Source organism: Cebidichthys violaceus, unplaced genomic scaffold, assembly GCF_023349555.1.
Source record: "Cebidichthys violaceus isolate CVI_PGR_0920_01 unplaced genomic scaffold, fCebVio1.0.p SCAF_17, whole genome shotgun sequence".
Classification (NCBI taxonomy): Eukaryota; Metazoa; Chordata; class Actinopteri; order Perciformes; family Stichaeidae; genus Cebidichthys; species Cebidichthys violaceus.
In genome coordinates, this window is record NW_027176340.1 from 6,374,641 (window position 1) to 6,402,549 (window position 27,909).

At 40.9% G+C, this 27,909-nt stretch overlaps 2 protein-coding genes across 3 annotated transcripts; one reads left to right on the forward strand and one right to left on the reverse strand.

Annotated features, from left to right (window-relative positions):
* The first annotated feature begins 4,403 nt into the window (after positions 1–4,403).
* ddit3 (DNA-damage-inducible transcript 3) lies at positions 4,404–8,497 on the forward strand. The gene is made up of 4 exons (XM_068712372.1): positions 4,404–4,521; positions 5,953–6,015; positions 6,342–6,550; positions 6,762–8,497. Exons 3-4 carry the CDS (start codon positions 6,395–6,397, stop codon positions 7,548–7,550), a joined length of 945 nt encoding a protein of 314 aa, XP_068568473.1. The 5' UTR covers positions 4,404–4,521; positions 5,953–6,015; positions 6,342–6,394; the 3' UTR covers positions 7,551–8,497.
* Positions 8,498–8,600: 103 nt separating this feature from the next.
* On the reverse strand, positions 8,601–27,522 carry mars1 (methionyl-tRNA synthetase 1). 2 transcript variants are annotated; one of them, XM_068712370.1, is made up of 22 exons: positions 27,338–27,522; positions 23,141–23,231; positions 22,151–22,229; positions 21,675–21,806; positions 20,917–20,992; positions 20,533–20,717; positions 19,416–19,525; positions 18,397–18,513; positions 17,803–18,006; positions 16,155–16,356; positions 15,918–15,992; positions 15,531–15,701; positions 14,900–14,995; positions 13,959–14,076; positions 13,596–13,809; positions 12,135–12,266; positions 11,803–11,907; positions 11,270–11,465; positions 10,559–10,630; positions 10,234–10,260; positions 9,815–9,946; positions 8,601–9,202 (listed from the first exon to the last, which is right to left on the reverse strand). In XM_068712370.1, exons 1-22 carry the CDS (start codon positions 27,438–27,440, stop codon positions 9,053–9,055), a joined length of 2,787 nt encoding a protein of 928 aa, XP_068568471.1. In that variant the 5' UTR covers positions 27,441–27,522; the 3' UTR covers positions 8,601–9,052. The 2 variants fall into 2 exon arrangements, with proteins under 2 accessions (XP_068568471.1, XP_068568472.1); XM_068712371.1 differs by lacking the exon at positions 10,234–10,260.
* Positions 27,523–27,909: the final 387 nt, after the last annotated feature.

The following is a 27,909-nucleotide window of genomic DNA, read 5'->3' on the forward strand; positions in this document are numbered from 1 at the left end:
ATCTGTTATCTGGTGCTGATATGGGGGAAATCTAAGTGGAGAGGAAAAAAAGGATGCCTGGAGTGTGTGCCTCGCTGCCAGTATACCCACCTGTTCAGACAGGCTTTTAAAGTTTAATGCCCTACAGTCTTTTGCTTGAGCTTGTGGTTTTTGCCTTTGCCTTTTTTCTTATGTCTCATCTTTGACACGTATGTCGGAGCCAAGAAATGAAGAAGTCAGGGCACCGGTTACAGTTTAGATATGGATAAAAAGCACAGTCTTATATAGTGATTACAATGCCATGTAATCAAATATTAACAAACATTTAACACATTTCAATTAAGCTTTATTGCATCAATAACACTTGTATCTCCTCTATTTTGGCAAACAGTAGTAAAATGACTAATAATAACACTTCTGAAACATGAAATGGAAGAACTGACATCAGGAATCAAAAAGAAGCTACAGAAAAGAGAAAGCAAATCACACCAGGGTCCTCTGCATCAGTTTGTCAAGTTTCCCTGAAGGGGTCTGGACAGGTAGGGCGTCTGTGGTGAAGCAGAGAGGAGGACAGAAGAAGTGGGCGGAGGTAAGCGCAGTAAAATGGGATGGATACCGTTGTGGGGCAGAATGAGAGGCTTGTAGCGAATGAGAAAAAGAGGAGACGGAGACTCTTGTGTGAAGAGAGCTGAGACGTAAACAGGGTTTTAGCGGACTAACAAGATTGCCTTCAAAGTCGTCCTAAAGATCCAAACACAGAAATCTCAACAAGTGGATGTGACATCTAGCTGTTAAATCTGGACCAGAAAAGATGGGATTGAGTGGATGACTTGAGCACGCTCAGAAATAAAGCTGAAATGGTCGTTGTCTGCTTTGTGTGAATGCTGGACATCTCACTTGTACAGGAGATGATAGATGGGGGACCTTCTGAGGAAATAAAAATGCAAATGAGTTGATTAATGAGCATCATCAAGACAATAGAGAGGTGCGTTATTGGCCTCAGCTGAGATGGCCATTGGCAAAAGAGATGAATGTAGTAACAATGGGGACATAAAGATTGCTGACAAAGCACTGTAAGTAATAATTGTTGGCAAAATATCCCATTTATATTGCCCTAGAATCTCACCCATGCATCACTGCCACTTTCAAGTTTCACTTTTCATTCCACACACACGCAACCAGAGATTTTTTATGGGGGGGTAATATTTCTTTCCCAGTTTTCAACAATAGGCCAGAATGTCTGATAAGGTGGGGAGGTCTGTCTGCTGGTTGTCTGGGACCCAGAAGAAGAGTTAAAGCACACAGTGAGACAGGGCGAGAGAGAAAAAGGGGATTTACTGTATCACTAGTACATGTTAACAGCTGTATCAGTTGGTCTCAGTTCAGAGAGGGGAAGGATTCCGACAGCTGGTGTGTGTGTGTGTGTGTGTGTGTGTGTGTGTGTGTGTGTGTGTGTGTGTGTGTGTGTGTGTGTGTGTCTGTGTGTGTGTGTGAGGGAGAACTGGGTGTGGAGCCTTGACCAAGGGCACAGGACAGAGAGAAGATTGTGGTGGCTGGAAATTCCTCTCTTCTCTTTCTGTCTCTAAAACTAAGGAGAACAATGGCCAACATTTGTTAAAAACTCCAAACATTTACAACCACCACTGTCTTCTTCTTCTTCTTCTTCTTCTTCTTCTTCTTTCATCATTGAATGTTGGTTATATTTCAAACACCAGCTTTTCTTCTAAATCAATGTGGCAGCATGACAAAGAGCAGGAAAATAAGAAAAATAAATGTCTTTGTTCTCATTTAAAAAAACATTTATTATAGTTATTTAGTGATATTCATTTCTGTTTGTTTAGCTTGATTTGTGTTTATAATCAATACATTTGGATATCATACTTTACACTATGTAAAAGTAATGTGGACATAACTGGACTTGCTTTTTTACAAATATATACTGTAATATATGACAATTAGGTATTGTGTATGTCTGCTAAAACAAATTAATTAAAAAAGAATTATATTGACAAGACAGACCAAAAGATATTTAGTGAGATTAAGATACAGCAAGTAAACATCACAGAAACACCATAGCAACATAAATACAAATGTAACGTTCAGTAAAACCTAAATCTCCTCTAAAAGCTGATCCACATGACCAGACAGTATAATCAGTAGGAGCGCTTGTTTACAATCTGTCAGCTCAGTGTCATAGAAGAAAAACATAATAGAGGATCAATAATATATCTCATCAATAACTCACTGCATCTTTGTAGTTGTTTATCCTCATTTTATTATAAAGAGAGTCAATTGAAACGACAATCAATTAGAAAACAGGGACCTCCGTCGTCAGACTAAACAGAAAAAGAGGCAAACTCGATCCGGGGGTTGTAAACAGTGTTTTTTTTTTATTTTTTTTATATAATGAATACAACACAGACGACGGGACCGACTAAATAAACAGACGGCGGGAGTGAAGAGGGAGGGGTGTGTAGAGAAAGTATGCTGAACTACTCAGCAACAGCCACTCAAGTCGTGACGCGTTCCCGGTGCTTCCTGCAGCGCTTTAACCCGGGTCCTAGAGACAGTATTTGAGCTTTCTATTCGCTACTTGGCGCTGTTGCTATGGGGGCTGTGCATGTCGAGCCGTGCACGTTGCGCCGTGCATGGAGAACAGTTTGTGTGTGCTGAGTTTGGGATTAGGGCAGAAAGTGTCAGGAGCATGATGAAACGTGCTTTTATTTTGTGGTCACTTTTGTTGTTGTTGTTGTTGTTGTTGTTGTTGTTGATTTCGCTGTTGTTTACCTTATTAGTGTTCATCATGCAACGCTGTAACTATGACAGGATTACATTTACTGTCTGGCTTCCTGTGTGTCTGATACGGTGACCTTGTTGAACTTGTTGTTGTGGGTTTAATCTCGTATTTCATCACTTTCTATAAAGTGTTTTTATTGTGTGTGTGGTAGTCATACAACTATAATGTTCGTGAATGAATTTATGTTGATAAAATAATCTCTCATTGGCTATTTATGTCTGTAAATGTGACAACAAAGAGTCTATAACTTATAGTAAAACTAACATTTCAATAAAGACCTAGTGATTCTTTTAAATATCATTTATAAACACAATGGTACTCATCGGTAAATGCATAGGGGAACAAAGCTATAGTGCTAGTGTGAACCTTATAAATAGTGAAATCTTTTGTGACAATGTTGTCTATTATAGGCTATTTCAATGGGTAATCCTGAGATTAATTTGGGGGGGTTATTCTAACTATAAAAATGTTGTTTTAGTATTGTCAGCCTCTTATTCTTGTAAGATTCCACCTTGTATTATCGTGATTTACAGGTAAAAAGAGCCAAATAAATCAGTCATAATTGATAAAATACAAATGATAACACACCTATCAGACACAGAAACATGTATTAAAAGTTGCTTTATCGTTATTACTAAAGTTTAATAAAAAATGAATGCTGAATTCCATCATCAGCAGCTGAATTTATAACCGGACACCTAAAAGGGGACCGCGTGCTGCTGGATCACACCCAGCACCGCTCAGCTCGCGCCACAGACTCTCCATCGGCCGGGCGTGTGTTTTGATATCTCGCGGAGCTGCAATAGAGCGCGCGGTATGAAATGAATGAGAATACGACACCACATGTGTACTTTAAAGTCTGGTCTGCTGCATACTACAAATACCGGACAAATAAAATATGTGTGTGGTCCAGATCCACACCTGGTCCGGTAGAAGAGTGTCGTTTCAGGGGGAGGACCGGTTAATGTTTTTTCCCTCGTGGACTATTGAGTAAAGGGGTGTGTGCAATGGAAATCTAAAAACCGAAGTCAAGTACCTGTAATCAAAAGTCAGGTGAAAACAAGTGAATGACAATATAATGATTTTTTTTAAAAAAGAAGAAAAAAAGCGCTAAATGGATTTTTTTTTCCCACGATAAAACAATTCTTGAGAAAATCAATTCAACTTTTGTGTTCCGGAAACAAGCAATTCTTCGACATTAGATATCCATGCATATATGTATATTTTTAGATTTTAGTTAGAGCCAACACTGTTTAATAAAACATGTTCTGATTCTGCTGGTGTTATCCCCAGCTAGAAATTGGTTGCCAAGCATTGCATCATTCCTTTCATGTGACTCCCATACGCCCCAAATTCGTCCTGGCCGTCTTATGACTGCATCACAATTGCTGCTCGTACAAACTATACAGAGAACCAGCAGCTGAGACGACACAATACCCCGCCTCCTTGCTATATTTGGGGTCACCCTATTGGATGTCGTTAAGGAAAAGATCTTAACTCCACTCTCCTGATTGGACCGTTGGAACGTCAGTCACCCACATCCATGCTAGGTTGTGGTGGAACTACCTTCCGTGCATAGTTCGGTTGGCCTCCCTCTCAATATAAACACCACCGGGAGTTTCCGAAAAATCACATTCAGCCGTGAAGACTGAACAATGGTTAACATGAGCTATCACCAATTTTTACTAAAATATCCACATTCAAGTTCGAGACAGTCGAGAAGGCGAGCGAATAAAAAAAAAAGGGTAAGTGGAGGTTTATTTTCGATAGTTTTGACAATTAGTCGGTCGATGTTTTCCAGTCTGTCGGAGGAGTACCGGCTAACGTTACTTAACTTGTCTGGTGTAACGTTACTGGAGATAAAAAAGTCATGTTTTTGGCAGCTATCCCGGTGTCTTTTTTAGAATAACAGGCGTCTTAATCCATCACAACTTACATGGAGTGGTTATATTTGTTGTCTGCATCTGTCTGACAAGTTGTCAAAGCTCACGCGGACTTAAAGCTACGAAGTTTTTTTTTAGAAGGATTTTGACCATCGAGTGTGACAAACGTATTAAATGTAACGTTATGTTGCAGCCACAACATCCTATCCTTATTCATTTTTTTTTTTTTAAGTGTCATTTAATTTGACTAAAATGAAATAACGTTACTCCGCGTGACGTGTGACAGTAATGGAGGGGCTATTGGCTCGGAACGGAACGGCTTTTATTTTTGACAGCTAACGTTCTATTTGTTTTCCCCACTTTTAACAAACCCGTTAATAGTAAATATTTCCCAATGAATAGGATAGATGTTGTTTGTCTTCGTTTCCCTCTCTGAACGCTTCCTTTTGTTTCGCCCATTCCTCCTGCTGGACACACATTTCCATGACGTAATTGTCTTGGCTTACAGTGGACATGTAACCCAACCGAAGAAGAAAATATTACAATTTAGAATAAAAAATAATTGCATAAGGAAATAATTGGTACGATTTACCAAAACAAAGTTTAATGCCTGCGCGAATACAGGACGTTTAACAATTGACAAGAACTTGAGATGATTTCTTTTTTCTTTATCACTTGTAATTTATTAATATTAATAACATCACTACCAACGCAACATCTTATGTTATAATATTTTAATTCTCTAGTTTCAAATTAAAGGATAAAACTAAAATCCTTTTATCAATTAGATGGTTCAGTTCCAGACTGTCTACATTAAACGTAGTAATTATTAGGCTTTTTTTTTGGTTATTTTTCTTCTGGACATATTTGGGGAATTAAAATAGATCCGTAGACCTGACTGTCAGACCCGAGTGATCAATAGAGATCTACTGGTCGTTTTTTATCCACTTGTTTATCGACCCCAGCATGTCGTGAGGACCGTAGAAAGCAGGGGGCGCAATAGAGAACATTTTGCTCTTTGTTTACAAGAATTAACAGACATGCAATTTATTTCCTCCATCCTTGTTGATCATTTTAACAATCATTGACAATTTTTGTTTAATCATTATTTTTTTGATTCATTTTCCAAATCAGCCATTAATGTTTAATTTAAGGCACATTGTGTTCCCTGACCAAGTCTGTATTTGTGCAAATCATCACTTTGATTCTGAAATCTCAGCAAATTTCAGCGGTCAGAGGAAACATTTTTAATATTTTTTAAAAACTAACTGATGAAATACTTTTTTCTTACAGACCTGTTGGGACAAGCTATCGCCAACAAATTGGCAGACTTGATTAACGGAGACTTTCTGAAAGGTAAACGCTCACATTTGACATTTTGAGTGCTGCATGTTTGTGACGTTAAGATTTAATTTTTCATTTTAATACAACTTATTGGTTATTCCTCTTTATCAGCAATTTTAGTGCAGTAAAGTCATTTCCTCACTCAATGTCAGTTATTACATTTTACAACTAAGTAGTTTATACGATATACTGTACTTTGGTCTTATGGTGTAAATGATTATACAGTAATGATAAACGCCATCCCTTATCACTGCATACCTACAAACTATAACACAAGTTGCAGAACAGTAAAAAAACAAAAAACAAACAAGGCGTGTGTGCCCCCCCCCCTCCCTCAGGTCCAGTGTGAACCGTGTGGCCGAGTACCTGTGTGTTGCGACTGACTGGCGAGATGACTGCCGAGTGGCTACACCTGCCCCCGCCATACCCCCCTGGCGTGGGGCCGTTGTGTGGTGCAGAGTTGGAGGCGTGGTATGAAGACCTGCAGGATATTCTGGGCTCCGACGCGGGAGGGGCAAAGCTGGCACGTGCCCCCACATGCACCGAGGTCAGTAGCTCGACGAATGAAATGCCACTCGCACCCATGATGAGTGTGAGTGTTTGTCGTCCATTGTATTTTGGTTAATATTTCTCTTTTTTAGGTTTATTTGGAGGAAAAAAAACCCCGCATTCATATACCAAGCGATGTGAAATGAACTTGTACTGTGATATTTTACATGTTTTGGTAGATGTTGACATTTGCGTTTTTGTGTTTGTAGAAAGAGCCGGAGTTTCTGGATGTTCTGGAGAGCTGTTCTCTGACGTGGCTGACGGACGGAGGCCAGACGTGGGGCGAGGGTGTCCAGAGGACAAAAGAAGAGATCCACAACACCCAGCCTCTGCATCACACCTCATCATCATCCTCATCCTCCTCCTCCTCTTCCTCCTGCATGAGTCCAGCTGTAGCGGAAGAGCGTCGGACGGAGGCTGAGAGCAGGAGAAGGGGAGATGGCTCGACAGGAGGCGGCAGTGATCTGCTGCCTCCTGAGTTTTTCGAGTTGCTGAGTGAAGGAGGAGTGGGAATGGTGGATCCGAGTGGAGCGGTGATCAGCGGCGGCTATTATTACCACCACCATCAACACCACCAAGCTAATAATGTCCGTCCTGCGTCTCCCTCAGCCAGCGAGGAGGAACTGCCCTGTGTCCCAGATTCTCCATCCTGCTCCTCCTCGGCCTCCCAATCGCCATCTCAAAATTGTTCTTCTCCCTCCTCACCCGTCTCTTCGCCCTCCGTCTACCCGTCCTCCTGCCTGGGAAAACGCAAGAGGACCACCAGCGAGAGGGCCAACAGTGCCTTGTCCTCTTTCGCCTCCTCCACGCAGCACACATCCTCATCCTTCTCCTCGGCCAAAAAGAGTCGCAAAGAACGAGAGCAGGACAACGAGAGGAAGGTGCAGGAGCTGACGGACCAGAACGAGCGCTTGAAAGCGGAGATTGACAGGCTGGGAGAGGAGGTACAGAGGACACGTAGAGCCCTGATAGAGAGACTAGTCAACACCAGGAAATGAGGGGAAAGTGAAAGAATAAAAGATGACAGGTCCTAATGATTTGGAATAAGCAGTGGTGAGGAAAGATGTAATATGGTGGTCATGAAATGCCTCAAACAGGAAAGGATGGAAACCAAAGATATATTTTATAAGCAAGAAGATTTTTTTGAACACAGAGCTCAAAATGGCAAGAAATAGGAAAGTGATGAAAGTCAAGACAACAGAGAGAAGGGCTGCTTCAGCAATGCGGCAAATAAAAAGACACAGCATGTATTGAGGAAAAGGAAGAACAGACCGCTCCAAGTGCAAATGACACCGTGGTTTTGATGAATGTTTGTCATTTTAAAGAATGCTTAACACGTTACAGTTACAAGCATTTGTATGTTGGACAGAAAGGAACTTAATCGAGTGCGTTTCATTGTCATCCATTCCCACCATTTTGCAATAATTGTAACTCCTATGTAAAGGGCTGCAATTTGGCTAGCAGAGATTATTTGCCCCAATTTGTGGAGAGTTTAGGAGCTCAGGAAAAGTCTGAAAGTGCCCAGTGAGTATGAGAGAATGATTTTAAATTTATTTTTTTTTTGTTGGTGGAAGTAAATTCATAATCTTTCTTACTTTTTTATAACCCATGGCTTGTGTGTATGTGTAAGTAGGACCCGGCTATACTTTCTAAGCTGACCTTTTCTACCAATATGGGAATTTGTGGATGAATCACCACAAGACGTTCTACCTTGAGCTACTATTTTTATATAACGCTGTAATATATACACTTCTACTGTAATGGCTTGTACTGTAAAATGCCGACATATCCACTGTTATTTTCTCACTGCAGATACAAATTGTTAATCGTAGAGTAATATGCATGGCTTTTATCATTCATGGCATCAAATACATGTATTTTACCATACCAATTATTTTATCCCTCATTGTAATCCCAAATTTGCAATAAAAGAAAATAATGTGCAGTTTCTCGTGTTGTGTAATGTTTATTTGTGTGAGTGTGTGACTGATTTCGGTTTTATAGACTAGAGATAATTGAGAACGGGGGAGAGTAAAGACAACTTCAAGTGAATTTAATCAATTTATTTTCTGGATCCAAAAAAGGTATTTGTAGCAAATTGGGAAAAATAAAAAAAGAATTCTGGGGGATAAAAAAAAAAACATCTTTAAATGTACAACACACCTTCCAACACTAATATCGTATGCTGACTCTATCACAGGGAGAGTATAAAATCAGTTTCTTTTGGTGTGGGGATTTGTAAAAATCCCTCCTTTCTGTAGCTGTATTCATTCGAGTCTCTCTTTGTGTGTTTTCATTTCCCCGTCGGCCCATCCAGCATTTCATTAGTCCTCAGTGCCAACACCACATTGTCTTAGATCCTGTCACGGCTCTGCCTTAAGGTAATACCCTCATCTCTCTTTTAGTGTACATCTTGTTCCCATTCGCCACAATACCTCAAACCATTCTACTCTTTCCTTCCTCTCACTAACCTCCATTTTGCTTTCACTTTCCCCTCCTCTCACTTCTTCTTGCCCTTCTGAGGTGCAGGCTCAGAGCTCTTTCCCTCAGCCACAGCCAGCTGTTTCTTCAGGTCCAACAGTTTGGCCACCTCTGCTGTGATCACGGCCTTCTCCGCCTTCTGAGCTTTGAGTGCTCGCACCGTTTCCCCCTGTGGTAGACAAAACGTCAGGCTTTAATAGATTTCTCACACCAACATTTTGGTTTTTATTTAACATTCAGCTTTTATAGACAAATAGAGGTTGGCAGCTTTCTTGTCAAATATAATGAGCAATTAAGTAAGAGTCAGTAATTCTACGCGTTTGTCTTCATTTGGAAATGCTGAGGATTTAAACAATTGATCCCCAAAAATTCAACTGTCGCATTTATAGTTGTGAATATAACGGGAAATTTCAAATATAAATTTGGAGAAAATACTACTTTGATCAATTGATTACAAACAAACAATAACCAGATAATTATGCAAATAAAGATACTGATTAGATGTAGCTTTTAAAATGAGCCACTATTTATTTCAGCGGGCAGTGGTTTGTTGCGCGTGATTTGTTTTTTGCAAAGATCGTTTCTGTTCCGTACGAAAGATGCTATCCGACGTATTCCAATCATAAAGATTAATATAAAGACAAAACAAAGCAATTTGAATAATCTTACTAAAATGTGTTTGCCTATAGTTCTGCTCTAATGACGGATTGATTCCAAAATGTAAGGACTGGGTTGACAGTTGACGGCTCAACTGTGGGTTGCCACTAACCAGCAGTCTCACCTGCTCAGTCACAGCCTGTGTGAGCTGCTTGGCTTTTTCTGGGTCCACTCCGTTCACCGACGCCACCTCAGCAGCAGCAGCAGCAGCTGGCACAGCGGCAGGCTGAGTGCTGCCAGCGCTCTGAGCTGTCGTCTGAGGGCGCAAACAGACAGATGAGAATGTTTTTGATGGTTATTATTTCTAGGAATGACTCGCTTCGTTTCAGACAATAACACTCTTCACTCAAAATGCCGACAGGATTTTATGAGTCATGACGTGTGAATGGACGGTGAGTCACACTGGACACACAGGGATGAGAGTAAAATGCCAACAAGAAGACGTTACGTGAGCTGCTAGTGTTAGTGAAGGCATGCGGTAATCAATATTGACACAGCAGAACCAGTGAGGAGTGACTCTTCACAACAAATATCACTCGATACCTTTTTTTTAGGTGGTTCATCTTCAGGCTAGAGAGGGGCGGTTGAGGAGAAGTTTTAGAAAAGGGGTTATTTTTATCTATATGACGGATGCGCAATACATTATTTAAACATTTACAGTGTGTCTGCTCTGCATCATTTTTCAAAAAGACAGATACTACAATTACAAACAAATTCATATTCGGGGCGACAGTCTGACAAAAGCCCCTGAATGGCAATGCATTATCAATTCTTTCTTATTTCATTATTCATTAATAGTCAACCTATATTACTACAAGACCTGTGTGAAGTCATGCACAGACCATTAGAGATCATAAACATCAAATACCTGCTGTCCACCAAATCTCTTCTTCAAAGCCTCGATCTGGTCCACCTCCAGTTTTTGAAACAACGGACTGACCTGGGAATGAAACGAAAAAGGTAGAAATTCAAGCGAACATATGCACGATCATTTAAAAAGTTTGTGATTGTCGATCCAGCCGAAGGCCGGTTTGGCTGGAAAATTGAACTTAGAGACTCTGTGCTCGTCTTTGAACAATGAGGATTATGCAAGTAAGTGAGAAGAGAACTATGTATGAGGAATTTGCAGAGTTTCGATCGCAACTCTTCAATGCAGCATTGCGTGATTTGTCAGAGAAGTTGTGCGCTCATGAGCATTGTGTGTGCTGTGTTAGTTTGACATTAGAACAGTGTCTTCTGCTGCTCCTTGAATAGGGACCTCAGGCTGCTGCAGACACTGGTCGCTACAATCAGGCCTGAAGGGACAAGTGGCCTGAGAGAAACTCGCTGTAGCCTCAAAACACCGTCTAGTCTATTATTCTTAAGTGTGTGTGTGTGTGTGTGTGTGTGTGTGTGTGTGTGTGTGTGTTCACACGACTACAATGTCCTCCAGAGTACTAAAATATTGACAGACTGTTGCATCCTCATTGTATCACCCGGTGTCAACATACAGGAGGTTCCACAGGTTTGAATGTATGAACCGTGTGTGTGTGTGTGTGTGTGTGTGTGTGTGTGTGTGTGTTCTGCAGGTCATACTCACAGTGCCGATGCGGTGGCCGGCACTCAGGCAACAAACAAAGGTGCCAGTGCCTTGCAGCATGGTGTTGATGCAAGACTGAGGGGCATTGAGTTGATCCCTGATGGTTTGGCTGACAGCTGGCATGTACGGCAGCAGCATCACCGACAGCAAGCAGGCGATATTCACGGACACACCGGTGACCGTTCCCGCACGCTGCCTGAAGAGGAGAGACGCGGATCAGACAGTCAGACAGATCATTGAAGCTAAAGGTCTTTGTTAATCTTACAAACAACAGAAATTACATCCTAACTACTCCTCTTCTAGTTGACTGCTCATTACAAATATTTCTTTCTTGAACGAACACATTTCATGAATTCAATCTGCACTAAATCAAATTAAGATACGTGATTGTGAATAAAGGAATAATTTTTCAAAAAAGCTGACCCATCCGCCTCTGTTTTAATAAGAATTTACACATCTGCAACACAGATCTTTCCACCTTGTGTGAATCCACAGCGGTGTGGATTGTGTTGAACTGGTCAAGGCCTTCTCACCTCTCTGTGTCTCCTCCCTTAATCTTCTTCCAGGGTTCATTGACCTGAATGTACTGGTTGCCATGGCGAGAGATGTTGAGGATGTGTCTCAGAGCGTCGCGGATTCTGGTGGAAAGTTTCACAGGAAAATTGATGATAGTGTGATTTATTATACAGAATCTAGTTCAGTAGAGGACCAAATATGGGGTTATCTACTAGTATGTTCTACCTTCAATGACAATTTACATATTTGAATAATTTTAAAAGACTAGAATTAATCTAATAATTTAAAATAAATGATACCCCAACATCAACCTTTTGACAGGTAGAGTGTGCGAGTCCTTTAGCCTTACTTGACTTTGTCCATGAGCTGGATGTATTGCTGCAGCTCCCAGCCCACCAGAGCCAGCAGCTTCTTCTCTTCCTGCTGGAGCTCCATCACGGGCACACTGCCCTCAAAGAACTTAGTGACAAACATGCCAGCTCTGGAGGTAAGAGGGAGAAGAAGGTTTGAACAAGACAGATTAAAAAAAAAAAAAAAAAAAGGAATGGGGGGGGGGGGTTAGGGAAACATATGGGAAAAGAGTGAGAAAGGCAGCGAGAGAGGGGGAGGGAGCAAAACGAGAGAGAAGGCCACGTTGCTTGACTTGCTAATTGTTTATAAATGATAGATTTTGTTGCAACAACAGTGTGCTGCATCGCCTCTACATTGTAGCCGTGTCTGGAACCAGTGATTTTTAAAAGCACTTTTATGTGTACATCAGGAAGATGTTGGTAGTGAGAACGTTTTTGTCAAGTCTGATGCAACAGACTGTTCCATATTTTACACATCTCTCAGCCTCTGAGGAAGGTCTGCCAGACCACTGTCAAATTAACAATGAACTGCGATTCTGATGGGTGAGCATGAACTTTGTGTGACCTGCCTTCTAAATTCTTTTAATTAGCGAAACTAATTTACTAAGACAAACTAAAGCTGTGAGATTTTTCACCTTGGGAAAATAAAGAGCGACATTCTTACCGTTACAATAACTGAGACATCGTAATCAATGAAGTCAGATTTGCCGCTTGTATAAAAGGATTTACCCATGTCGGTTTCTCAAGCTGAAAATTGTGGACAGTCAGCATTTCAAATTGAACAACAGCGATTAGCTGGAACACCACAGCCCAGAAACGTTTATGAATTTGAAAAAGAGGGCCCAAGATGGACACACTGTCGCCAACGATGTCGTGATGTAGCAACGGGATCCAGGGACAGAAACTCCTTTCTGAAGCAGAATACTTTTTACCTCCAACACCTCAGGCTGGATGCAATCTACAAGATATTTTTGAACCAATTAGGCATCAACGTTGCTGCCCGAGACCAATTTTGAAGATCAAGGTACTTTGAAAAAAAAAGCTGCCGAGAAAAATCTTTGATGTGGGATTTAACCCTGATCTTTTAAAAATCATTTGAGGCGATGTAATCGGGGCTAAATTACGCCATCCCAAACAAATTAGGAAAACTAGGGTGAGTCTCCTGTAATAGTTACTGCTCTAACAGACTTTATTTTCATTGAGTACAACAATTTGAAAACTTAGTGGTTAATTGGACTAGATGACAGTTTGGCTGCATGTTTACTTTTTGAGTGGAACTTATTATGAACAAAATGTGAGCAACTTGTGGTAGATTGCCCCATTTTCTTTATTTCCCTGGTGACTAATCTTGGCCGATCAAAACAATTTAAATAAAAAAAAAAAACAAGTCTAAATTCTACTATTTGCTAACCACAGATGGAATGAAGGAATTCATTTTAAAACATACGACTATCATCAACCTGTTGATGAAGTTGCCCAAGTTGTTGAGCAGCTCAGAGTTGTTCTTCAGAGCCATGTCAGCCCAGGAGAAGGCTGAATCCTGTCCCTCTGGACGCACATAGAGGAGGTAGAACCGCCACACATCTGACGGGATGCCTGTGTCCTTCGCCATGTCTCCAAACACACCCACACCACGGCTCTTGGAGAACTTCGTGTCCTCGTAATTCAGATACTCTGTGGGGAAGTTACAGCATAAATTACTCTCAAAGCTGAACCTCAGTGGGAGCGCGATCATTCATGACGCCTGTGTTGCATTAACTGCCAAACAGATAGGATCCAAATAACACATAAATAAGAAATCAACTGGTGTAATAAGGGCTTACCAGTGGCAATGAGGTGGCTGACCAGAGTGTAGTTGTCCTGTGCTCCCAGTAGGGAGCAGGGAAACACCACACTGTGGAATGGCACGTTGTCTTTGGCCATGAAATTGTACAGCTCCACCTAGTGGCAGAGACAGAACACTGCACTGTGAGGATGACATCATATTAGATCATCATGAGATCATTCGGTTCAAAGAGGACTTATCAGCTCTCCCCTACCCCCCATCTCTCCTTTTCTCTTTCTCTGCGTGCGCTCACACATACGCACGCTCATACGCACGCTCACACACTCACACACACACACACGCACACACACACGCACACACACACGCACAACAGAAGCTCAGTCCTGAGGTTTCAGATGGAGAGAGATGAGATGATTTTTTTATTTTTATTTGATCTTTAGTTTACAAAAAAAAAGATCTTACAGTTAAATGAAGTCCAAATGTAAATGAACACACTTGATAATGTCTGTGGGAAGTTCCATGTACACACAAAATGTCATGTAGTTTCCCCTTTCTAAGCACAGCTGATAACAGCATCATGACCAACAAACATCAGGTAAACCCATGGAAGACTGATCCTGCTGAGACTTCCATCTTAAGAGGGGAGGAATCTAACCACAAAGTACAAAAGCTCTGTATTGTCTCCTCCACATTATACTACGTGTATATTGTAGCGGTGATTACAAAACCGATTGTGCATTTCATTCATAATCAAAGAGGCTATGTCTTCATCTGTTTCACATTAGGGTTATATGGGGCCAGAAATTACACTGCGTTTGTAACGCAGAGAGCAAAAGACCAGATGGAGCAATGAAAAAAGCAATCAGACCCATTCTGTGTTGTAAAGAGGACGCAATCTGTGCCGAGCTCGTGCATCGGTACTCTGCTCGGCTCATAACGCCTGACGTGCGTGTGTTCGTGGGGGGAGGGGTGGGTTACCTGATTAGGATTCTTCCACCACTTCTCCCATTGGTCGGTGTAGTTGGCGGTAATGGACAGATAACCAATGGGGGCGTCGAACCACACGTAAAACACCTGCAAATGCAGCAAGAGAGAGTCTTTGTTAAAGAAATGAATTGGTATCATTTGAATCTTACTTAAAAAAGGACCTAGCTGAGGAGGAATGAAAAATCCTCAAGATGCACAATGTAACTTCAGTACAATCTCATTTTGTATCAGTGTTAGGAGACATTTAGATGAGAGCACTAACAGAAGCGGTCAGTGTTACAACATGTTTAGACATGCCCGACCCAGAGCGTCTCCCAGTGTGCTATTAGAGAGCACTGCAGTATCATCAGTCACTGCAGCATTTATAAACAGCTAATGAAGTGCATAGTTATTTTCAATGTTTAATTAGGAACCTGACCTTATATATTACAGTGTTTGCATTAATATTCTTCTCAGCAGGTCATTTAGCTGAGCGGTAGGGCTTAATTATGCTTCAATAAAAAAAAAAAAAAACATAGTGGAGTGTGCATTTTTTCTACTCTATGATGAACTACAAACAAGCAAATAGCAAGATCTGTAATGTGAAAGAAAATAGTTTTTACTCTCGGTGACAATAGCAGACCTTCTCTTTAAAGTCCGGATGAGGTACTGGCGTTCCCCAGCGCAGGTCCCTGGTGATGCAGCGAGGTTTGAGTCCATCTCTCAGCCAGGAGCGAGTGATCTGTTTGGCATTTGCTGTCCAGTCTCCTGTGCTGGTTGACTTGTCCAGCCACTGCTCCAACTGAGCCTCTAGCTGCACGAGAGAAGGAGCGAGAATGAAAACGCTGACGAGAACATCAAATGGCATTACGCCAAACCACAGCTCCGGAAAAGAGTAAAGCCGTTTATGTAATAAAATGACAAGCGTGATAACAAGCTGTCTGACTTTGAAATCTACTATTCACTTGATGTTTGTACTTTCTAAGACAGGCTAACGTAACGTATGCAAAATGCAGTGTGAACAACATACCTTTGGCAGGTCCAAGAAAAGATGTTTGGAGGAGCGTACAACTGGAGTCTGCCTGCAAACTTTACACTGGGGTTCCTGAAAGGGACAGCCGTCAATAATGATCAAACACAAATGTTATATCAATTGCTAACGCCATCTTTCTCTATCTAATAGTCAATTAAAGGCAATAATCGGCATACATGCATCATAACCATCCTCTTCTCGCCTTTAATCGTCACCGCGCTCCTTCCAACTCACCCTCAGCTCCACAGCATTGATGAGCCGCCCGCACTTGTCACACTGGTCACCACGAGCTTCTGGGTAGCTGCAGTGGGGACAGATGCCCTCTACGAAGCGGTCGGCGAGGAAGCGCTTGCAGTTTTCACAACGCAGTTGCTCCACCGTGTCTTCCAAGAGGAAACCATGCTTGTGGACTCTCCAGAAAATGTTCTGGGCAATCCTGAAAGGATAAGAGAGGACAAAACATAGTTTGAGGGTTGTGCCCGGGATGAGAGGAAAAATAATTGTAGTTAAAAAGGTCCATGAACACACTGACAAATGTGTTATCTGGGAACTAACTAGTCGTTAAACCTTGACCCCCACTCAGATTGACACTTCTCTTTGCAGTTGGCTAGAAAATGACGTACATTTTTGGATCAATATAGCAATAAATATAGCAATGTGCTAGAAGAGAGTATGCGTTATTCGTTTGTTGACATTAAACATGAACTAAAAAAAAAGCTTATGGTAACCTTTGGTGTTAAAAATGGTGCAGGTCAAATATAAGACCCAACATCCAAAGTACTTTTCACGAATCAAGAGAAAAGTCTTTAATCTGTCGGCTGTTTTCATTTCTCAAAAGAAAAAGATTCTGCTGAATGGTGTTTGATGCCTTTTATGTTTTACTTATCAAAGCAAAGCCCACAAAACAACACAAGTTTTTATCTTTGTAATCCCTTTCTATGTACAAGCTCAAGGATTAAAGTCTCATCTTAACTGAAGAAAAGAAAATATATATAAATACATAATAAAAACCCATCTCTCCACGCCTTATTTAAAGACCCATACAACCAAACATAATCTGACACATGATCCATACACACTCCGACAAGAATCCACACCAACTCCATTGCTTTCATTGTTTCAAGCAACAATCCATGATTTCCAAACAATACATTTCACCCCCAGACTTAAGTTACGTCATCAATATTAATAAAATAGATAACTTTACTACAGAACGTCATATTTATTGTTTCCTAGATTGACTCTGCCAATGCCTTTCTGCTGACTTTTTAAAAAAGTTAAGTAGTGAAAGTGATACCGTTCCTTAAACAAAATACATAATACTGAAATGAAGTGAAGCATCACTTGACTGTCTGAATCTACTTTAACACACAACACTCGCCTTAGTTATTAACATGTGTTGCACCAGAGGGTGGCAAACATGATAACTGTAGTTCCAGACACATTTTTAAATTTTTTTTTTAAATTAAGATTTCTTGTTAGCTTTTATTCTTTTGTTTGGTAAATGTCAGAAATATAAACAAGGACTTTATATTCTTTAATCACAGTCAATATCTCTGAGATTAAAGATAGTAGAATCTATGCTTGAGAGGGCTACACATCCACACCAGTATCTACTGCAAGATTATAGTAATCTTATGTTACGTAACTGTATAGTAATCAAATGGAAACGTGTTTGCCCTTTCACACCAAAGCCGAGCAGTATCAGAACCACATGTAACCCAAGAGAGGACCCAGGTCGTGAAGCGAGCTCTGGATTATTATTGGAGAACTCCCTGTTTAGCTTTATCTTTAGCTGTGTGGTTCATCTTTGAGTGTGATGAAAGAAAAGCCCCGTCTTGAAATTTTTCCAACTAAAGCCTTCTTCCCTGCTTCCACTTACGCCGTCTGCTTCTCGGTTGTGGTTCTGCCAAAAGAGTCAAAGTCAATCTGGAACCACTTGTAGATGTTGGCGTGAATGGCATGGTACTTGTCGCAGATCTGCTGCGGTGTCAGACCCTCCTCTCTGGCCTTGTTCTCTGTAGCTGTGCCATACTCGTCTGTGCCACATATATACAGGACGTTCCAGCCTCGCAGACGACCATACCTTTCGAGGAGAAGACGCACAGAGTCAGTACAGTGACAGAGAAAAGACAAAAGAAATGGAGAAAGAATAAAAAAAGGGCAAAAGAGAGATGACGATGGGGAGTTTACAGAGTGAAGTAAGGGTAAGTGAGGAAGAAAGCCGGAGAAGGTGAAGAGAAAAATGGGAGAATGGATGACCAGTTGGTGGGGAAGAGTAAGATAGACGTCTTTCATTGTAATGTAGAAAAGGCCTTTAAATACATTACAGGTTTGCATATGCCTGACAGCCTGTACATTATAAATGCACAAGATTGTGTATGCTCTTGTGCAAATGTTGGTAAAGAGGTCAATATTTTGTGGGCACCTATAGTATGTAGACAGAAAAAAGGAGTAACGGGATTTAAATTCACACCTGCAGAAGGCATCAGCGCTGAGGACGCAGCCAATGATGTTGCCCAGGTGGGGGACGTTGTTGACATAAGGCAAGGCACTGGTCACAAGGAGGTTTCTCTTGCCCTCCTGTGGCAAACTGATGGGAAACAAACAGATTAAGAGGAGACACTACAGGTGGGGTAAACATTTCGACGAATAGATATCACCATTAAAACTTCCCCAGTTGTATACTTAGATTATTGCAAATGACACACCATCTTATAAAATATGCGCTAATTTGCATACATTTCTAAAAACAGAAAGGGGAATTTTCTTTTGTATCACTCCATAAATCAGCAAATACTGTCAACAGTCATAAAGAAATTTCATTTTCTCCATGTTTTTAGGGATAAAATATGCCATGAATCAGGCTATGAAGGATGGATGAACATATCCCCTCAGTAAAAACTGAATATTAGTAGGAAAGTAACTGTAGTTTGGTGTATGCAAGTGCTAATGAAGTGAGCACTTAGTATGAGAAAAAACTCACTTTAAAGATTTGTATTTTAAAATTCCAGACATTTTGAAAGACACTACAAACGAATAGGGTAAACAATGTAACTCATAGATATCACCATGAAATTCCCTAATTAATTTACTTTCCACTAGTTTGAAAGGAGACGTGTTATGGAAGCAAAAGAGCTCCAAATCTCAAAATTGGCCAGAGCATGAAAAAAAGATGTTTTTGCCTCGAGTGTCTCGCCTTAATATTCCTATCTTGTAACTCCTTAAGAGTTTGGTCTACAGCCTCAGGGTCAAATTTCTACAAGTTACAGCTCAATTCACTCGACTCTTCTGCCTGGGACAAATGTTCTTTTCAGGAGTTTGGAAATGTAGCTTGATTCACCGACATGAAGTTTGTGGGTCTTTGGTGATGTGATCCCCACAACATAATATCCTAAACTGCTGAACTGCAACATACACACTCACTGAAAGTTACCCTGAATAAGAGCATCTGCTTAGCGTCTAGAATGGGAAACGGCACTGTTTATTACTTACATGGGGTGTTGTCTGTCTGTAGCCAATGGACAGGCGTTCAAACCTTTACTCCAGGTGAGAGCAGCTGCCTCCATCTCCTCTACGGACACCACACGCTCACTTTCCTCACCCTAAACAAGCATTTAGATACAGAGAATCACCAGCTTGTAGGGTTATTCTCCCCAAATAGATATTTCTTTGAATTTGTTAAATAGTATTGCTGTGGCCAAACACTCTCAATGGCACTTTCAGTAATTTCCATGACATACAAATAATTTCCAATGTTAGAATTTCTCACAAAGACTGAACTTGAAATCAAAATTAGCTGCATATCAACATGACGTTAACAAGCAAAAACTAAGAAGCACTGCATTATATCCACAGTGTTGGTATCGTGTTCAGTGTAACTATTTTTCAACATCTGTTATTGAGAGTTGCTCAAATTCACAAACCTATTGATGACTGTCACTAGAATCCTACTGAATGGAGTTAGTGATTTTCCCCTTTCTAACAGGGGCAATCCCTTTCAAGAACCGCCAATATTTTTTGAATTGTATCAGTAACTCCCACTTGATCTTTTGACCTCAAACCCGAAGTTAAAGAATAAAGCGATTTGCGATACGCACACCCCGCCATTTCCTCTGACAGAAGGGCCGTGAGTGCTGCTGCTAAAATTTGATTGACACCTGTTCAAATCCTCCCATGCTTAAACAAGAAAGAGAACAGAGGATAAAGAAAAAGTGATGTAACCTCTACATGCTTTCATACAGCCAGGTTAACGCTCACACAGAGGTTGCATCTGCTTTACAGGAGAGCCCTGCTTAGTTTAAGTGAGGTGAATTCAAGCCTCGCAACCCTTTGAATGCTTTCGCTTTCTTCCTAAAAGCTACGGCGTGATGAAGACATAACATGTGGGAAAGGATACGTGTGCTAGGACATGTGTGCTGCAAGGTGTTGTTGGTGTTAGTGCATCTAGAGCTCGAAGAAAATTAAAAACAAAAGACGTTTTCTTGGAAACCTCACAGAGCGTACATGTTTCCTGAGGCAAAAGCACAAGTGTAGTTAGTCACTGAAGCCCCTCAAATTTTTGTTCAGTAAGAACACTTTAAGTCTGATTGTTATCCCAATGATCTGATACCTCAGCAGGGTTGCTGTTCCATGGCTGCGCGTTTCTGCACTGGCTGCTCTGAGGGGCAGGCTGCCTCTGCATGAAGCTCTTCATGCCCTGCAGGCCTTTTCCCTGCAGCACTTTCTGAGCAGCACACTGGCAACTGTGCATGACAGCCCCGCGGTCAAACCAAGCCTTTACAGACGTGCACTCGCCTGAAAAATGGAAGGGGGGGGGGTATTAGGGAACAAAGACAGAAAGTAAAGTGAAGGGAAGCGGTAAGGTCCGTTAAAACACAGAGAACACAACATTAGAAATAAGACATTTGAAAATAAAATAAATGAAGAAGGATAATAAAGGAAAACAGAAAAGAAAATGATAAATGATAATAGTTCATGGTTTATAAATACTTACCTAATGCTAGAGAAGAGTCAGATAAAAGGGGGTACAGCGCAGCCCACAAAACAACATCAGCAACTGAAACAGCTTCCTGAAACACAACACAGTTTAATGAACATCAGTTCTTTAAGCAATTAACACACAATATTCCTGAACCTGTCATGTGTTCTTTCCCGTCATCCCATCGAAAACCTCACTGCTGTTTTCAGCATGACTGTTTTGTGTGCTTTGAATCCCCCTAACTATGGAGTATGTGCACTGCTGTGACTGCCTCAGCGCGTGCGCTCACCACAGTTTTTCTTTAGCTTTACACAGGGTTCCTCCAAGCCATGCCAATCACCAAGAGACTTAACAAAACATATTTCTGTACACATGAAATATGTGACAGACGGAGATGACTTGTTGCCACAGGGGCTTCAAATACCACAGAGAGCTGATCCCCACCCCCACCCCCACCCACACACATCTGCAACATAAGGGGGCTCCTCCCCAGATGAATCTTTTTAACTTAAAAATGCATCACTAGCTCAGCATCAGTAGCTGAAAAAAAAAAAAATGGAATGGAAAGGAAGAAAAAGAAATGTTGCCGGAGGAGCCTGATGTGGCACAGAGGAGACGCTGAGTTTAGCTCCGCCGAGCTTCCACGGAGGCATCGTGAACTTTTGACTCGCTCATGTAATATACAGTATGTTTGTCTTAATCTCCTGTCACTCTCGAGCTATACATGGCTAACTAAATGGGCACTAGCAAAACAGGAGATGTTGATGCCGTACCCCAGTTAAATATGGCGTGTTCCCCTTGCTCAAGCTTTGCTCCATGTAGTTTAGGGGCCCTTGGAGGACCTTGGACACCTCGGATCCTTTTCCCTGCAGCACTGCCAGGTGAAGGGACTGCAGCAGTGCAGGCTGCACACAAAAAAAAAAGACAAACCAGAAGGAACTTGATTGAATGACATGAGATCAAGCTGTGAACCAAAGAAGCATGACTGAGGTTAAACATTTCATCTTCTTAAAGCCTACAGAGCATGCTGATAGATTTCTCCAGTACATTGTTATTCTGAAAGCACGAGCTTTAATCATTTAGCGGCGTGGATTTATGTCCCCGTTGGCAAGACATTGAGGAACAGTAAGAGGATTCTGCCAAAGAGAGAACGTACAAATGCATGAACTGAAAATAGTTTGCATCTCAAAGAGGTTTTATACAACAGATTACAGAGCGAACTGAAAGGTGTGTTTTATGTGGAGCTTACCTGAAGATCTGTGGCCTCCCATTCAAGCCACCGACTGCAAAGCTCACTGGAGTCTTGTCCGCTTACTTCAAACAGGTATCTAAGGAGTTACAAAATAGAAAACTGAAGGAAGTCCCGAACAGTTTCAGGTCATTTGGTATTAAAAAAAAAATAAATAAAAAGTATTTAATGCACCAAACAAACAAACCTAAAATATAGACATTTAGGACTTAATTACATTGTGCCTCAAAATGTAATTGCCAAGAAATCATTGTCAAACTAAAGCAGTAACATTTCACTGACTTTGTTCCAGGCCTCTGTTTAAAGTATAATTGCTGTATTTTCCAAATCAATACGCTGCCAGATCTGTCGGATTCATCACAATTAATTAAATATGAACATGGAGATATATATATATATATATATATATATATATATATATATATACATACACACACACATACAGTAAATGGAATAAATGGTAAATGGACTACAGCACCTTTCTTTTCTTGCTACTACGCTTTACACTACATGTCATTCAGCCATTCACAACCATTCACACACTGATGGCTACCATGTCCATCAGGACTAACTAACCATTCACACACTGATGGCTACCATGTCCATCAGGACTAACTAACCATTCACACCACACATACGCATCTTGCCCAAGGACACATGGACATGGAGGGGAGGAGTTAGGGATCAAAGACGATCTGCTCATTCCCTGAGATACTATAGAGTATAGTTTTGGTTTTGAGGAATCAAACTAAAATTTAATTTGTGGGGCTCACAGCACTAAAGCCTGAGCAGTTACCGCCTGAGCTCTCTGAATGACTAGATACTAATTGAGATAAGTGAAAATGTAATTTTGGTTCTTAACTGGCCCTTTAGGATGTGTCATATCTGAAACATTATATAGAGGTAATGATTAGAAGCTTCCACATTCATGCCAACTTTGCATTGGCATTCATATATATAACCAAACAGGAAGGTCCACAGTCTACTGACCGGCAGATGGCATTAGGGCTGAACAGGTGCAGACCACTGGGCAGGAGCAGGGCTGGCAAGGCTGGACGGCTGAGGAAGGGCACCACTCTCTCTGGAAATAAAAAAGAAATCACAATGTTTTGTGGTGAAGTGGGACCTCTGCTCGCAGGAGGCCGCGGACCTCTCGCTCTTTTGTTGTTGTTTGAGCAACGAAGTCACGCTAAGAAAAGTCAGCTGGATCCGGCTTACAATGAAAAAGTATTTATAATCCACAAATGCTAAAAGACAATTACAAACTGAATTACACTGTCGACAGTAAGGAATCGCGAAACCGAGTTCAAAGACTCTCCCCCCCTACCGGCCTACAAACGCCAGTTCACAGTAAAGAGGATCGCCAAGAACTGAACAACATCTCTCCGAACAATGTTTTTATACCCAAAAGTCAGTAGTTTACTTTCAAAAGTCCATTATCAGCTTTGTGATTGGCTGGAATCTGATTGTCTCCTCCTGTCCTCGGACAATGCTCTCCATTGGTCTAAGTGATCCGCATAATGTCTGAATAGTGTCCTCTGGTCCGACCTGTCGTCCTCCTCCTCATAAAACAGCATGTACCCGACCTCCATGTTTTCTTAGGGCTGTCTTCATCTACATCTCTGTTTGATCAATACATCTTCTTCCCCCACTGTTAACACCCCACATTCCTGAAGTCAGCTCACCAAACTCATCACATTATCATACAGTTGTGTTCGGATCTGAAAAGCCTGTCTCAAAGGTCTCTCTCTTTCCCTCAAAACATTCAGTAACTGTATTTTATAGTTTGATACATAGAATGATTATACTTTTATGATTTAACACTTTTCCAAACAAACATGTTATAACATTATATCCACCACTAGGAGTGATTATTAAACACACTAACATTGCTTTTTAACTTTAAATTCTTCACAGTTTACTCAGATAACACCAAATAATAGACACACAACAGCAGACAAGATCGTTATGCGTTATGTTTCTAGACTAGTTCGACGAGATTCTTCAACTGGGATAGTCTGCTGTAAACCAGAGAGAGAGAGAGAGAGAGAGCGTGAGACTAAATTCATTAGATCTAACTTATTTCAACACTTTCTCAGTTTCTTATATTATATTTGAATCCAACGCTGCATCTTCAAGGCAAACTAATAACACAAGACTCCCCGAATGGTTCAAGGGTAATCCTGTGATCAAATTGTCAGCCTCAATACTAATTACTAGAATAACCTATGAAGAACACAATGGTCAGTTAGAAGGTCATGGATTTGATCTTCTTAATCTGTAATTTATCTCCACATGAGGTTTTCTGATAATAAAGGATTATCATATTTTATCTTAATACATTTTTACTGGTGTTTTCACTTTAACAATACAATTTGATGTGATACGGTGACTTTAGAATTCAATACAGCAGAAATAATTACATTTTCAAATACATGTGCAATATTTAAGACTTGATAAATAACAAAATACAGAACAAAATAAATAGAAAAACAATGTACTTCCCCACCCCTAATACTGTTTATATACACATAGTGTATCCGAGTACACTCCACCTCATTCATAAACTGAGGCTGCATGCCAGATGGTCGTGGTTAATCATCTCTGTGATCCAGCTCCCACAGACACACATCTCTCACATGCCTGAGACAATCACAGCATAAGCCCAAAGCCGGGATGTATCACCATTTAATTAGAATCTAATTCCTTTACACAGCAGCATCTACATGATGTTCCACAACACAATGCATCTAGTGAGAAACACACTAAGTCGCAGTGGTACTAGAGACTACTTGCATTAAAATAGCCTCTCTTTGGAAATCACTTTCAACTGTGGGTCAGTTATCACAAGGAAGGATGAGTAGTTTTGGTTGAAATTGAGATCAACATGCAGACTTGTTCTTTCCTTTCTCTCTGTATAAACTAGACTTTCTTTTTTATTCAAATGAGTTTTCACGTCTTTGGTTATCGGTCAAGGTTTTTTGTTGGCTGCAGCATGAACGACCTAGAAGGTATAATAATACATTTATATCACTATATGCCACATCGGATACTGAACTGAAACTGTTGGCAGGTTCAAGTCAGCCTCATCGCTTTGGAAAAATATTATTTTTCCAACAAGACTGATAGAGTAAATCTTTTTTTTGGAATTATGGCAATAAGAGAAAAAAAGTTCAGCATTGCTCAAAATACTTCATACTAAGAGTCTTTACTATTTGAGGCAACTTTCATGAACAACTTGTGTTTAAATGTAGAGTTTAAGTGGAAGTTTTTAAACATGCTTGGTATCAGGCCTGACCAGTGGTGGAAAGCACTAACAAAGTACATTTACCTTTCAGTGCTTAATGCTATGTAAATGTTTTCACTTCACCAGCCTACATATATGTGTTAGCCTTATGTAATAGTTACTTTACAGATTTAAATTGTTAATACAAACTATGATCATTTATTTATAAAGAGAACTGGATACAGAGTTGGAGGCAGGGCCTCGTTCGTTCCTATGAAAGTTTGCTCAGTGGCGCATAAATCAAAAAAAGTTCAGCTTCCAAGTATAAAATTACCCGGATCCTCCAACGATCTTCTGCATCCTTGGGCCCACAGAGCAAGTACACCAGCATTTACTTTAATCCCGCCTCCCAGCGCTTGGCCCAGCTTCAGTCTCAGGCTCTTTTACATAAACAGAGCAGGGAAATATCTCTGGATTCAGCTATTAGTGCATTTACAGCTTTTAGGACCTAATGATTTAAATAAGGGATATTTAAGTGTTCTTACTGGAAAGTTTATCTATCGCTGATAAGGACTTTCCCAATGTAGGTCTATGGGAAAAATACTTTTTGGACACAATGGCATCAGGTGAGGGACCTGGAAGTTGTATTTCCACAGTTTGGCCATATTTAAAATTTAGGGACACGGAAAATCCGGATCATTTTTTACTTGGAAGTCAAACTTTTTTGCTTCATGCGCCAGTGAGCAACTTTCGTAGGATTGAGTGGGGCATCTCCTCCAACTCAGTACTCTTTCTATGCATCATGGCATGGCCTGGCGCTCTTCCTTGGGACTCGTCAAAGCTGCAAAATCTGTTGTTCTTCCTTCATCCAGTGACGGGACAGTGACGTTGTCGGAGGCAATAGAAGAACTTCATAGTGCTACTTCAGCTTTGGTAGCAGAGTGGCGCAATGCTGCTCAAAAACTTGTTGTTTCCTTCACTTGTGTTAAGTTTGCCATCAGTCACTTGAGAAGTTAGTCACTCAGTCTTGATGCGAGTCATTGGTCAGTAAAGTTAACGCCAACCAAGCTCTTTTCCGAGACCAAACTAGGTGGTTTTGTAACCTAAACCTAACTTCTTGTGAAGACAGAAGTCCATTTTGAAAAGACACTTTGCAATTAACAAGTGCAAACTGACAAGCTTACGAAGAGCTTAGAAACTTGGATTCAGTATGTGTATGGGCATACTTTTCTGTTTAGGTGTAATAATATATCCTTAATGGACATTTTGTGAGTTTATTTTGTTTATCAGAGGCACACAATGCATCCTGGTACATGTAGGCAGAGCTGGTGTTATGTTGTAGTCAGGGCCCAAGTAGAATAGTGTCTCTCTCCTGCTAAAATGTGACACATGTTCCCCTTTTTAAGGACTTGACTGATAAACAGAGTATGAATCAATGTGTAATTCCCCAGATTTGTACAACAGAAATATCTAAATACAACAATATCCATTCATAGATCATCAAAGTATTCGTGTCAAGGTACTGGGTCAGAAACAACACGATCTTTGATTGTGTCTGACACAACACTATAACTTAACAGTGCAACCTAATCCAAGTAAACCCAGGACTGTTCCAGGTATGAAAGGTCTGCTGTTGTTTACTGTACAGGGAGGTTTCTACGCCTGTAGGTCTGCACTGCTAAACAAAAGCTACAAGAGGCTGCACTAAAAAACACATCACTTTAACAAAACAAACAAAGCAGTGGTGTCAGTAAGAGTCTTCTAGCTGCTTCTCAGAGGCAGGTAGACAGTCAGTCTTGACAGTTAGCAGTTGATCAGGACTACAGTAACGATAACTATTCCAGATACCACCGTCAGTTACAGCTCAAACTTGACCAACCCCCTTATAATGATTAGTTATAATCAGTTATTAGTCACCATTATAATTAGATTCTAATGTTAAGCTAACCATGCTCTCTTACCATCGTGGTTGACATACTGGACGTCACAATGAACTCCAGTCACTTCTAGAGCAGCTAGCACCTTCAGGCAGTGCGGGTTGCCTTCACTGACGAAGAGCTTCATCTGGCCGTTGGTAGCTGTTCCGCTATGTGTGGACTGATTACTGGCTTTAATATGTTTTACTTTAAAACAAGGAGCAGCTGCTTGTAACTTTGCCGGTGAATGTGGTCCACACGCTGATGCAAGAAGTGTTTTTTTTTCACAAATGGCGAAGATGTAGTTTTGGAGCGGTGTGTATGTCGTTCTTGGAAGCGGCAACTGTCTGTAAAATGCACTACAACTCCCACAAACCATTTCGCTGATCGTAATATCGTCATGGACGAGACCTGCTTGTTTTATATTCCCCTATAGCACCGCCGGGCGGGATTCGTCTCCCGTGATGTTACATTACAGACCGGGCGACGCTCTGTAACTAAATAAGGGCCCTACAGCCCCGCCTGTAATCCTATTGGTTCTGTGTAAAATCATATCGCGCGCTTGTAGCCAATCTTAAACCACCAAACCCACACAGCGAAAGCTATTTTGTATCCGC

What these genes read in the sequence shown, in the direction of transcription:
- ddit3 (XM_068712372.1), top strand. Translation starts at nt 6,395, where the DNA reads ATGACTGCCGAGTGGCTACACCTGCCCCCGCCATACCCCCCTGGCGTG. An exon ending in GTGCCCCCACATGCACCGAG is followed by an intron (nt 6,551 to 6,761) that starts GTCAGTAGCTCG and finishes TTGTGTTTGTAG; the next exon opens with AAAGAGCCGGAGTTTCTGGA.
- mars1 (XM_068712370.1), bottom strand. Translation starts at nt 27,440, where the DNA reads ATGAAGCTCTTCGTCAGTGAAGGCAACCCGCACTGCCTGAAGGTGCTA. An exon ending in AGCCCTAATGCCATCTGCCG is followed by an intron (nt 22,230 to 23,140) that starts GTCAGTAGACTG and finishes GTAACTCCTTAG; the next exon opens with ATACCTGTTTGAAGTAAGCG. An exon ending in ATCCGGACTTTAAAGAGAAG is followed by an intron (nt 14,996 to 15,530) that starts GTCTGCTATTGT and finishes CTGCATTTGCAG; the next exon opens with GTGTTTTACGTGTGGTTCGA.